General features: G+C 39.4%; 1 protein-coding gene across 3 annotated transcripts in view; it reads left to right on the top strand.

Annotated features, from left to right (window-relative positions):
• LOC143126026 (uncharacterized) overlaps window positions 1-14,203 on the top strand; it is a 38,846-nt gene that overhangs the window by 5,158 nt on the left and 19,485 nt on the right. For 2 of the 3 annotated variants that reach the window (XM_076287945.1, XM_076287947.1), the window contains exon 2: window positions 10,950-11,447. In XM_076287945.1, coding sequence (XP_076144060.1) covers window positions 10,950-11,447 — 498 coding nt within the window. The remainder of the gene's footprint in view (window positions 1-10,949; window positions 11,448-14,203) is intronic. The other variant, XM_076287946.1, reaches the window with a different exon arrangement.

A 14,203-nucleotide genomic window follows, 5' to 3' on the forward strand; every position in this document is an offset into this window, starting at 1 on the left:
TCCAGTTGTAGAGTGAAGCAGCACCTAACAGAAATAGAAGGGGGAAAAAAAGAGACAGTTGTTAGATAAATATGTTCAACTGAACAACAAACTAACAGATAAGCCTACAATCAAGTAATTTTACGCCACAACCTACCACTCATTCAAACGTAGTTCAAAACGAAGGTTTTGAACTTTCAGCCAGTGACTATTTGCCATAGAAGGCCATTTCCCTCGTCAGGCCAGCTATGAAAGGTGGCTGACAATTTGAGTGTGAAGGCTTACTACCGCCACCACTGCACACAACCCTAGAAACATTCCCGAGGTCTAGCTAAGGTAATATAACTTACCTACTGAATTATCGGTTATCGCTTAATCAAGTTATGAACTTACTTGACGTAATACCAATATTATCAAACTAGCTAGAGTTAAACTTAACGTCCTCTCTAGACGTAGCAGCTAGACTACGAGTTTGTTGCTTAACAGTTAACGTTAATGCCAGCTTGCTTGCTTGATTAGAAGATAACTAGCCGAGTCGTTTTAAACAGACTTCACACACTCCATTCGAATAAAAACCACAAATTAATTGTAACTTTCATTGTTATTTATTGTTCAATTGCAATGCATGCGGCAGCCAGCGGGGGAGGATACGTCGGCAGGATTAAAAGGCAACCACATTGTGTGTCTGTCCTGATTCTGATACCATGGCGGCATTCATTTTGCCGTGGCAGGCCGCCATGCCAATATCAGTGTAGAGGAAACATTGGACTATGGCAATACTTTTTAGCAGATGATTTAGCAATGACCTAAATCCAATTATTAGCCTACTCACTGAGTGTTGTGTAGGCTATGAAAACTATTTGGCTGTTGGAGTCTGTAGTCCATGATAATGCAGTGTTGGGATCATGTAACCTATGTCACCCCTTGATTTAAAAACTAAAAAATGGCTATGACTAGTTTGCTTTCCTGCACCATTGACATGATTAGGGTATGCATTTGATTTAAATGGTCAGACTATACTGATCATACTATACTATATCCAACAACCCGGTCTGTCCCCTTTACTAATAGCTCAGATAGCGTCAAAGGAAAGTTTCTGATAATGACAGCAGTTACAGACTCTTGAAATGCCTGGTTGCTAGAACCACAAATACACCTGAGGGATGTGCGCAGGCCCGGGGTGGGTAATCGGGAGAATCGGGAGAATTCCCGGTGGGCCGCTTCACTTTTGGGCCGGTCGAGGAAAAAAATATTGACATTTGTCACGTTAGTCTAACTTCTCTTAAAGTAGGCTACACGTTCCGCATTCTGTGCATGGCACCGTTGCCTCTGCATGGGTTGTAGCCTACCGTGTGAGGGAGTTCTCCCCTCCCAAAAAGAGTTGGTTGGGTCCATATAGCTCGTCTTTTCCAAAAAGTTTTCTCAGATACGGATAGCTGGGCCGGCCCTACAGTAGCCATAAGCGTCAGGAAGGATGGATGGTAGAAAGAGGCCAGGAGGGACTGAAACGGCCAGGTAGATGCTGCTAAATGTGCCAAGCTTCTAGATTAGGCCTACAGACAAAAGTGGCAACTGGTAAAGAGAGATAGCCTATAGGCAATGATAATTAGCAGTTATTGGGCTAATATTGGACGTTTGTAGCGTTGTCAAGCTATTTGCAAGCAACATATTACATTTCTAAAAATATTAGCCTTTTGTATCCGATTCATAGACTTTGCAGTATGCAAATATTAATAACAAAACTGAAGTTTGATCTGTGTAGGCCTATGCGGTAAAAATTGTAGCCTCTGAGCAGCAGATCAACCAGTCGACCACTGAAAATGATGAGCCCAAAATTAGTGATGAGGAGGCCATGACTACAGGGACAAGTAGAGAGGATAAATTAGTTATTTAATGTAAGAAAGAGCAAAATATTTATGCTACATGATGAACCTATATGCCTTGTTTGCTTAGAAGAGGATGTAGTAAAGGAGTAGGCTAAATCACCAAACAACAATATAGCTTACCCATGCAAAAAACATGTAGCCTAAACATACTTTCATGCCTCTTTGTGGAAGCGTGGGATAGGCTACATTTCTAAGGCTTTCTTTCTTTCTGTCTTTCTTTCTTTCTGTTTTTGTTAGCTTGTGGAATAGTGGAATATTTTTTGTTAACTTCTCAGTTGAAGTGAATTAATATAACCTTTACACATTTGTTGAACCATGGTACTAATAAAAACTACAGGATAGTAAGAGCTGAAATGTTGCTTCATTTATCCAATTTCCACCACTATGGAAAACGTGGGCCGGTCTTGGGCCTGAAACTCCCGGGCTGAAAAGTGGCCCGACTCCGGCCCTGGATGTGCGCTTCTATCAGTAAGTTTAATTTGTGTTGGCTTACCGTAAAACTTCAAATAATAGCCCAGTCCCAAATAGACGCCTGTATCTTTTAAACGCCTGGTGTGGCTACAGGTTTGGGTTAAAGGCCGGTATCAAATAGAGGCCTGGTCTGTTTTTTAGTTTCGAGTTGTATTTCATCTTCTAAAACCCGTCAGATTGTCTGTTTAAGCCAGTATGGTGCAGACTGCGCACGCTGACTTTATGATTAGATGGCATTAAAAGACTGCGGTGGGGAAAAGCTAGAGTTCCAAATGGTGTAACTTTTTTCAATATGAACTATGCCTATATATGTCCGACTTCGACATCATTAATCCCTTTTGCGAAATTTGCGAAATTTGAGAGGCAGATGTTAAAGGACAATTCCGGCGCAAAATGAACCTAGGGGTTAATAACACATGTGTACCGAGTTCGACCGTTCGCTGGGATTTGTTTTCATGCTAGTCGAATGTGACCAGTTTTATTGCAAACCGCTTATTAGCGTTAACGCTAGCCTTCGGGGCACACGTACAGAGAAAGAAATCGCTATTTCTATACCATTAACAAGGCTCAAAATAGCCCCACACTTACACAGTAGCATAATGAGGGTCTCTACATGTAAACCGAAGCATTGAGAACTTTGTAAGTGTACAGGCAGTTTATTAAAAAGAAACACATTACCGTTGACGTCTGGTTCACATACAGGCAGGCGCCTTGGTTACAACTGGGATGTGAAGTGAATCTCGGGTGAAACGTTGTTGCAGAAGGACTGTGCAAAAGAGAAGCACTGAACGCAACAGGAGACATAAGAGATGGCAGGTTATTTGAACGAATTTGAAGACATCAAGGATGAACCCTTATTGGACGTCCTTATCTTTTCGAGTCGGAATACCAACGAAGAGCTGCGGGAGCTCCGTGAAAGGGCTATGAGAGAGAGAGCTAGAAGCTGTAGTCAATACCACACACAGGCGGCGGCGATCCATAGGCTACCAGAGGGACATGGATCCACTAAGTAAGTAGCCTACACTACACAAGTTATGTTACATCGGAGCTATTATTTCTGATAGGCCTATATTGAGCAAATTACGTTTGATTTTAGTTCACATCGCCTGCCTGTATATGTGAACCAGACGTGAACGGTAATGTGTTTCTTTTTAATAAACTGCCTGTACACTTACAAAGTTCTCAATGCTTCGGTTTACATGTAGAGACCCTCATTATGCTACTGTGTAAGTGTGGTGCTATTTTGAGCCTTGTTAGTGGTATAGAAATAGTGATTTATTTCTACTGTACGTGTGCCCCGAAGGCTAGCGTTAACCGCTAATAAGCGGTTTGCAATAAAACTGGTCACATTCGACTAGCATGAAAACAAATCCCAGCGAACGGTCGAACTCGGTACACATGTGTTATTAACCCCTAGGTTCATTTTGCGCCGGAATTGTCCTTTAAGCTTGTTTTTATGCTGGCAACAAAATGGTTAATGAACGTTATTCTTTATTCTAAATGCGTACCACCATGGCGATAAAGAAAAAGAAGTAGGCAATGATTTGAAATGTAAGCTGACTGTTGTCAAATTTGCCAAATAAAATGATAGAAACGATATGGTTCATGCTCTCTCATGCTGTTTCATTTGTGCCATAAAGGAGGGAGAATGAATCATTATGCATGTTCCACTTTTGCATAAATAATTCCTGAACGGTTTTGGTCAGGGCTGAAAATGCAACTGTATTTGACAGAGGACAGATATAGGTTGCTAGTGAAAAAATATGAGGTGTTAGTGTAATACAATCTCTTTGTAAATTACGTTTGATTAAACGTTTTTCATCTGGCTATCCCTGCCATTTGGATCTTATTTCACTCAATGAACAACATCTCAACACTAAATGAATGATGATCCGTAATTGTCATCAGATAGCTTAGTCATATGGGTAAGCGTTCAGTGTGTTTGCAATAATTAATTTGATAATATTTTCAATCTTTGCAGAGGAAAAGTTTTGTGTGAAGGGAATTAAAGGCCTGTCTCATATAGACTCCAATCTCTAATACTAGCCGGTATAGTTTGGGAAAATAAAAGCCTGGGCTATTATTTGGAGTTTTACGGTAATTTCATCTGCCTGCAAATGTAGGTTTAACAAGCTGCAAATTCACATTGGCCCTCATTTATGAAATATGCGTACGAAATAAAACAGGTGTAGGACAGGTGTAATATAGCTAAGTATATGGATATTTAACTCATTGAGTGCCAAAAACGTAATATTACGTTTTTCCTTCCCATGCATGCGTTGAGTGCCAAAAACGTAATATTACGTTTTTAGCTTTTTTTTTTAATTACGAAACTAGACACTCTAACACACCTTTTATGTGATTTTGGAAACTCTGTGATGAATGGAAATGAAATATCATGAACTCATAACTCATGAAAACGCACAATCTGGAAATTTTATCTGGACATTTTATCATAACTCAGTTGCCGCTTTGGGTCGAATCAGTGACGCATGCACGTCAGCTCAAAACCCGGCCATTTTCGTGGGTCTATCACTAGGTAGCAGTCTCGCCAGGTCACTTCCCGGAAACTTTATAGGCAACACTTCATATTTCATGAAAGACGTTATATCTCCATTTCTAGAAAAAAAAAAACAGCGATTTTGATGAAAACTAGCCACTGTTTAGCTTGGGATTTCTCAGGAACAGAGGCGTGTAGAAATACACGGTTTGCACCCACTGAGTGCTTAAAGTCTCACCTTTCAAACGAGCCATTGTATGTGTTCATAGCTATAACACAGAATATGCTGTGGCTGTACAAAAATCATCAACAATGGTCTAGATTGCTGGCACTCTAGGACAAAGCTTCTGAAAACAGCTTGGCATTCAATGAGTTAATGTGTAAAGTACCAATATTGTACCAAGTCCCATTCACAGAGTAAATGCATGTAGTTACAGGTGTTTTGGGAACACCAAAATAAACATGTACAATAAATAAGGTGAAACACAAAATTTTTATGGTCCTACTAGCTACCCCACATACCATTTCAGTTGAATGAAAATGACACAAATATACAAACACACCTTGTTTTATCCTTATGATTGTCATGGCCTTTTATTTTGGAGACTTCACATTTTGGGACAACATTAGCAAAGGATTATTTTATTTGAAGGGGTCTACATAAGGGTGACATGTAACCATCATAAGAATGACATGACACATGTCATGTACATTAATGACACATTATTGATGTTTATGACTGTTGTCATAATGTGTCATTCGGTTTTTGGAATGTCAAGTTGACATTGTTTGGGTGTCATCATTATGACAACTTGACATTAGCCAAGATGAACTTATTTGACGGGTCTTTGTCATGACAACTTGACATTAGCCAAGAAAATGTAACCCATTTACAATATTGTCATGACGACTTCACATAGCCAAGAATGCAAGGTGTTTGGCATGATATTGTCATGACAACTTGACATATAACTGTGTTTGGCCTGACTTATCTTCTAGGTTTGTAATGTGAAGGGCCTGAACAATTAACTGTCATGACACCATTATAATTGTGTCATGAATACTTTCCTTGACCTCAACTACAGTGGTACAGTTTTGACTGGTCATTAAGCTGTCACAAAGAACTATTACACACCAAAATAGTTTCCTGACAGTGTCATGAATTGTCATGACAACTTGACATAATTGTTTAATTATTACATGAACAAGATCATATAACTGTGTTTGGCCTGACTTATCTTCTAGGTTTGTAAAGTGATGGGCCTGAACCAGGGGCGCAGCTACCCATTTTTTGAGGGGTATGCAACAACAATATTGGCGCCCCCCCCCCCCCCCAAAAAAAAAAAACCCCACAAACAACTAAAGCAAAACAAAAGGCCAATCATTTACACTATTACTGTGCATTAGTGTGTATTAAATATGTTTTTTAAAGAAATGCTGTCAATTTGGTGTTGAGCTTGATGTTATACTTGATAAGTATTGATAAATGATGCATTGTCACTTTAAGAGAGTCTAAACGGTTCTCATAACGTCCTTTTGCCAGCTGTTGTTCACAGGCTGATAGGCCTACTCTAGCCTTGTTTGTTTGCACCACATTGACAACACAATATTAAGTTATTACAAGGAGCCTCATTGTTAAGATATGGAAACATGTAATGAGTTGCTGCTAGGGTGACATTTCTGTTTGCAGTTGGCCATTAAAAGTGCAGTATGAGCATGGTAGCCACCTAGCTATCTGAATGGAATAGGCTATGTTTCAATCGGCATTATGCTTAACAAAAGCTAGTTAGTCTGTTAACATTCGTATTTGCAAGCCTCCAAGCACAGACCATCACTTTAAATCCTACCTGTTGCCTTTCACCGTCCACTTATTTAACTGCTGTTGCATCCCTTGACATGCCATCTCCTTTTTCCTCTTTCTTTTTCTATTTTTAGCCGCCAACAGCTTTTTTTTTGCTGTATCCATCTTTTTCCATAGACGGCAACTCACTACTCGTAGGCCTATCTGCTCGCTCAGCGCTGACGCGCCCCCACTCCCTCTTCTATGTCAAAATTCTATGATGGAATCTTATGAGATATAGGCGCCTGATTTAGAAATGAACAGCAGTAGCTAAATATAGAAAATACCAAATATATTATTTTATTTTTTTTACCATCGCTTTGGCGCCCCCATGGTGCTGCGCCACATATGGCGCATACCCACTTTTTGCGCCACTGGCCTGAACAATTGGCCGTCATGACGCCATTATAAATTGGGTCATGAATACTTTTCTTGACCTCAACTACAGTGGTACAGTTTTGACTTGTCATTAAGCTGTCACAAATAACTATTACACACCAAAATAGTTTCCTGACAGTGTCATGAATACTTACCTTTGACCTAAAGTACAGTGAACCATCTGAGATGTTTCCTGAACATGTCATTAAGTGTCATTACACTATCATGTAGGTCCTATTTCTGTACATTTTACATTTCTGGAACCTTGAGTCTAATTTCAACTATAATGACAACAAATACCATACTCAGTCATGACCTAAGAGTTTATTTCAGCAATGCATTTGCAAAACCATAATACATAGACATGTTACTAGGGCTGGGATAAACGATTATTTTTTAAACGATTAATCTAGCGATTATTTTTTCGATGCATCGATTAATCTAACGATTCATTTTTTCAGTCCGATTCGATTTCGATTCGATTATCGATTATCTCCCCATTAATTCACTATAATAGCAACTTATACATGTTTATTTACATATCTGAATGAAAAAACATGAATTTTTTAACATTGCAATATTTGTTTATTGCTCTTAAGATTCCAAAATAAGACTACGCCTATACAAGTGCAAAGTAATGCATTCTTAGTCAGAGGTAGCATTCAATAAAGTTCAGTAGTGTATGTCAATTGAGTGCCTGTCATTTTAAGACGTTCGTGTGGGAATCCTTGCAATTAACATTAACACAGTTAAAAGGCTGCTGATGTGTGGATGCAATTCATAACGTAGTCAGTTCAAATAACGGTTCGTAGGGCCTATACTTCTCCTTTGGACAAGCACTCTTGGAAAACACTTTTCCATTTACATCGGGATTTTGCAAACATTCCAAGTCAATAAAATGAGCCCTGCATGATACAAGCAACTGCAAGTAAGCATGCTAAACTTGACATCCAAACAGTATTCTAACGTTAGCTTTGAGATACTGCTTGATTGCATACTGTAACTTAACTTAGTTTAGTCTCCTCAATGTACTATGTTGTGATAAGATCTTAGCAGAGTTTAGAGTTTACTTTAACTTTTAATGCAGCAGTTTTGAACAAATTTGCACAGCATGGTCACGATGCTAAGCGGATTTAATAGCAATTTAGCCCACTGTTCTATGCAGTGCTTTTATGTGGCAACAACAATCGTGAATATTTTGTTAAATGCACACGGAGAGGAGCAGCGGGCTCGTTACGAGAGAGAGCGGGCGGGGCGAGGAAAGGCTACAACATAGAGCAATGTGTTCTATCAATGTGTGGTGGCCGGTTTTTAATTTCGTGGTGCCCAGCCACAGATTAGTCAACGTATGGAACGTATGGAAAACACTGAAGGTGTAAAATTAAAAATATTTAGCAACACAGCACACGTTATGCTTGACAAATCGACGCTCATATTTTGCGTCGACGTATTTTTTGCGTCGACGTCATCGATTACGTCGACGCGTTGTCCCAGCCCTACATGTTACCATGCCAGCTAACCTAACTGTGCATGTGGAACATGCATTCAACTATTCACATACTAGTCTTTAAGCACCATTTCATTGCCATCATTTCTGCAGCTTTTTCAAATCATGCACGAGTTTACCCAACACACCATTACGATGACAGATTCCTAACCAGTAGTACCATTCAATTATTTTAAGGTGTGTTTTGAGGGACTGAGGGGTTCGATTCCGTGAAAATCAGTATTTCTCTTAGTTTTCAACCTTTTAAACACGTTGAGAAAAATATATAGTAAAATGACCTCAGAGCTCTGATAAAATAACCCCAAAATAATAATAAGTCCATCTACCTGGGTAGTATGTTTTTTTTTAAGTGGTGAGATCTCGCGCTTATCTGTAGGCTACGATGAAATGAAGAAATATTGAGTAGAAGCAGTTCAATGGAACACTCTCTCAAATCATGCATCCAAACAAAAAAACAACCTGCATAGCAGGGCAACAATTCAATTTAATTACTCTCTCGATACATTTTAGCAGATCTGGAAATATAACTCATATTCATGAACTGTAGTAGCTTATTCTTATTTTTAATCTATACATTCACTACAGCCTACATGAAACTTCAGCACTAGCATATCACGTTGTTAACATGGCTTCAACATAGCATGAAATAGCAATTCAAATCATTAAACTCATGTTCAACTCTGATTGGTTTTTAGCTTATGCAGTACCATCAATACATTTCCACACAATTCATTAAACAACTGAGTTACAGCAAAATAAAACTTTTACGTGCTTAACTCATTAAACACATCTATCACGCCATGTCTGCTACTAACATATATGACGAACACGTGTAAAACACTCACTGGAGAAAACTCATACAAGTAAGTAAACTCCTTGTCGTAATTTCGACCCTTTGCTGTTATTCCTTCCTTAGAAGTAGGTTTGGTGGGAAAACCCCTTTTAACTAGCTCTTCAATGTTATTTTTAACTTTTCTTCTCAGTGTGGAAAATCTAAATCTCACTAATAGTATCGTTCTGCTGTCCTTCTGCTGTTTGCGATTTCTGTCTTGTTCTCTAAGAATCAGTGTAGCAGTTTCCCCTCTATGCAGCGCCACCACTGCCACCTACTGGACAAATACGGTGTGCAGGGAAAACATAACTAAAAGTAATCAAGAAATTAGATATTAAACTAGAATAATGTAATCCTATTAGTAGGCTATTTTCGAGTGGGTTACATGGTTATGGTTATGGATGGTTATTGATTTAGCAGACGCCTTTGTCCAAAGCGGACTACATCTGCAATGCACCTTCAATATGTTGAGTATATCTAATTTATAATGGTGTCATGACAGCCAATTGTTCAGGCTCATCACTTCATAAACCTAGAAGATAAGTCAGGCCAAACACAGTTATATGTCAAGTTGTCATGACAATATCATGCCAAGGAAAGTATTCATGACACAATTATAATGGTGTCATGTCAATCAATTATTCCGGCCCACCACTTCACAAACCTAGAAGATGAGTCAGGCCAAGTTATATGTCAATTTTGCATTTCTTTCTTGGCTAATGTCAAGTTGTCATGACAACGGTTTACATTTTCTTGGCTAATGTCAAGTTGTCATGACAGACACCCTCAAATAATGTCATCTTGCCTAATGTCAAGTTGTTATAATGATGACGCCCAAACAATGTCAACTTGACATTCCAAAAACCGAATGACACTTAATGACAACAGTCATAAACATCAATACTATGTCATTAGTGTGCATGACATGTGTCATGACATTCTTATGACGGTTACATGTCACCCTTGTGTAGACCCCTTCAAATAAAGTGTTACCGATTAGTTCTAGAGAAAATACTGATTGATGGCAGGTGTGTCACAATAAAGGAGTTTTTTTCTGAAACTAGGGACTTCTATAAAACCAATGAGACTGTGGTACAAACTTTTAATGATTGAATCGTACAGAGAACATTTGTCTTCCATTCTATAAAGGCTGGTCAAGTTAGGAATAATACAATGTCTAAACATGGCCTCTAAGATAAGGCCTTTTAGAGAGTGTAAACAATCAAGGGCAAAAATACTATGAAAACAATAGAACTGAACAAAAATATTTTACATGTTTTTGTTATGGAACCTAAACATTGTGTAGAGAAACTTTGAGGAAAATCAGTCAGTGCTGCAACCATTTTCCATGATTTTGTCTGATTTGACACGGAATGACTCAAATAGTAAACCAGAAATATAAAGTCCATACCGTAATGACATTGATTTGACTATTTGGGGCCATTGCTGGGAAATCTTTTTACTCTGAAAACTACTGCTTCTTTTTGGGTCAGAGTGATTGTTTTTAATTATACAGCAAGTATCTTAACTTGTCCTTTTCTATGTCTTTTTCTCAGTAGCTGTGATGCTGGGAGAACCAGAGAGGGCTCCACAAGAGAATGGTATAGAAGACATGGAAGTGCATGGTGTGATAGAGGGCATTTTATGTGCTTCAGCTGGACAGGGGCCTAGCAGTGATCAGAAAAGTGAGTTGGGCAATGCTGACGAAGTTATAGTGACCACACATTCCAGAAAGCGGAGTGCAGTGTGGATGCACTACCAGAAGGTAGATGATGAGAAGAAAGCCTTGTGCATGCTGTGTAAAGAGAAGATTCAACATCAGAGCAGCACCAGTAACTTACTACGTCATCTACGGAAGAAACATCCATGTCATTTTTCCCAGCTAGAAATGAACACTCTCCAACATGCTGGTGGACAAAAGATCTACCACATGAATACACCTCAGGCATCCACAGATTTGATTGTGAACTGTCACACAGAAGCACATCAAAGCAACCAAACAGAAACATCTGTCAACTCAGCTGTCCGCAGACCTAATCACCAACTAAATGCAGGTTTGTTTGGAAGTGTTTCATATTGTACCCAACTAGGGTTGCAAAATTCCAGGAATTTTCAAAGGTGGAAACTTTCCATGGGAATTAACGGGAATATACGGAAATTAACGGGAATAAACTGGGAATTTTTAATATGGCAAGTTAGTCTAACAGAGAACTTAAATGTAGTGGACAAAACCCCCATCTTGCAGCATAATATTAGTTAAAACAACCTGATTTAATGCAATTTCAGTCAAATTTCTACCCTGCACATACGTCAATCACATGCACACAGCAATCAGCATAGGCTACTAGACATAAAGGAAACCTATGATGCATTCATGTGCATGGGGAAAATAAATTCCCAGTGAAAATGTCATCTCATGTGGGAATAACTGGTGTGAAACTGGGGGAAGTTTGCAAACAGAGTTGCCCAGTTATGGGCTTGTCGTCACTTTTGTCCTCATTCAAATGGGTGTACGTCATTTTGCATGAACTGTAATGGGACGATTAATCTGTCTGATTAAGCTTGACAATTTATATATAATTTACATAATCTATAAGGTTTGGTTGGGGTGGTATGTTGTGTCATTATATTTCTATTTGTTTTACCACCAAACTGATTGTCAGTCAATGTTCCAACCAATTGGATTTTGTTGTTGAGTGGTGTGGTGTATCTTGGGCAGTTCAGTGGTTTCAGTGTTGCTATCTTAGCACGCTAGTAAACCATAGACAGAGAATGGGATTCCCGCTAGCATTTTAGCTATCTTTGTATGCTAAGCGAAAATACGAACAAAGAAATCATATTGCTTATTACGAAACAAAATGTTAATGTCTGAAACAGTAGGAATTACTAAAAAATCCCAGTTAATTCCCATAATTTCCTTTTATTCCATGAAAGTTTCCAATTTGGAATATTTCCAAAATTCCCCATCTTAACTTCCCATGGAAAGTTTCCAGTAAGTTTCTGGAAATTTACTGGAAATGTTCCGCCCCTTTGCAACCCTATACCCAACATACCCTACATGAGCAGAGATGGAAAGATTGCTATTCAGAGTACTTGTACGTATGTATGGAATTATCAATTACTATTTGAATGAAAATGTTGAAACAGTCTGGAAATGTTTTCTCATGGAAAAAGTCCTCACTATTATCCAACTATATCAGCGGTCCCCAACCAGCGGGCCGCGGCCCGGTACCGGGCCGCAGGACATTCCTAACCGGGCCGTAGCCTACGACATGAGTTTTAAAAAAAAATGCATGCAAACTAAACTAAATTTAATATGCAATAATGTCACGTTTTTACATGGCATAGGCCTATATGCAGTTGTTTGATTGCACGCATGTTTGCATTATGCAAGGTCTATTTTCTTATGTCTGTCTGTCCTGCCTTCAACACTTTTACATACAGTAATTGCCTTCAGCGCTGCGCAGCCTCAGGTCAGCTCACTTCACTTGATCAGTTTTTGGCGAACGGTAGTGTCACACGAAGTTAGCTAAACTGCTAGAATGAACAACAAAAAACAAGCATCTTTAGCAGGTCACTGGCCAGAGTTGCGAGAGCCGCTGCAGAGATTTCTTACAGAAAAAAGTCACCGTTAGCTGCACATTTTAGTGATGAGGATTACCTGTGTGACATATTCGGGTTGCTTAATGACCTAAACCTGTCACTCCAGGGGAGAATGACGACTGTCTTTAAACTGGCAGATAAAGTCGCTGCATTTAAAGTTAAGCTTGATATGTGGGGACGACGAGTGGACCGGGGTGTATTTGATATGTTCCAAACAGTAGTGGGGGTTTTGGCAAACCAATGAGTGGGTCCGCAACCCATGTCAATATCCCGAATAGTCCTAACTTGTCAGCGCAGGAGGAAGAGCAGTTGATCGAAATTGCAAATGACGGTGGTCTTAAGAGTGTGTATAAGGAAACCTCTCTGGCGGGTTTTTGGATCAAAACCAAAGCAGAATATCCCGAGATAGCCGTAAAAGCGCTGAAAACGTTTCCCACCACGTATCTATGCGAGGCCGGGTTTTCGGCAATGACTGCAACTAAGACCAAATTGCGCAATCGACTGGACATTTCAAACACACTGAGGGTGTCACTGTCTTCTATCACCCCAGATGGAAGCTTCTTGTTGCAGGGAAACAAGCACAGGGCTCCCACTGATTATATTCATAATGCACGTTTAGTCCCCATCTTTTTCCCGCTGTTGTTGCAGGTAGTGTGTGCTTCACCTCACTATGTGCTGAGTGTGTTTCACTAATTCACGGATTGGGATAAATGCAGAGACCAAATTTCCCTCACGGGATCAAAAGAGCATATATGGCTTTCTCCAATGCTTCATAAGACGCATTCAAAGTTTTGACTTTCAATCCAAGAGCGACATATCGGATGCTTTCAGGACAATTTGCTTTTGTTTTAAATTATCCACCTTCATTTAAACGTGAATATGTGCTTGGTAGGCCTAATCAAAAAGACAATAATATGTGACATGCCCATGCCATCTATTGCCTGCTTAGAGTTTATTGGCCGTTTTCAACACCTTTATCGTGCGAGAGGGACGCTCATGGCTTTCTCCAATGCGCCCACAGGCGTTTTACATGACTCATTTGGTACGTGTCCATAATCGCGGCAAAGCCCACCGTGGCGCACATAGCCCATGTTTTGTTCCCATAATTTGTTAAGCATGTTCACACTTATAGATGTAGCTTCAAGTTGTTCAATATTCATAGTTCATATTGTTCAATTTTCACTTCTTCAAGTTCACGTTTTTCACA

Source organism: Alosa pseudoharengus, unplaced genomic scaffold (genome assembly GCF_046254945.1).
Source record: "Alosa pseudoharengus isolate Yale_2024_CS ecotype anadromous, Long Island Sound unplaced genomic scaffold, YU_APseudo_1.1 YU_APseudo_1.1_scf_16, whole genome shotgun sequence".
Lineage (NCBI taxonomy): Eukaryota > Metazoa > Chordata > Actinopteri > Clupeiformes > Clupeidae > Alosa > Alosa pseudoharengus.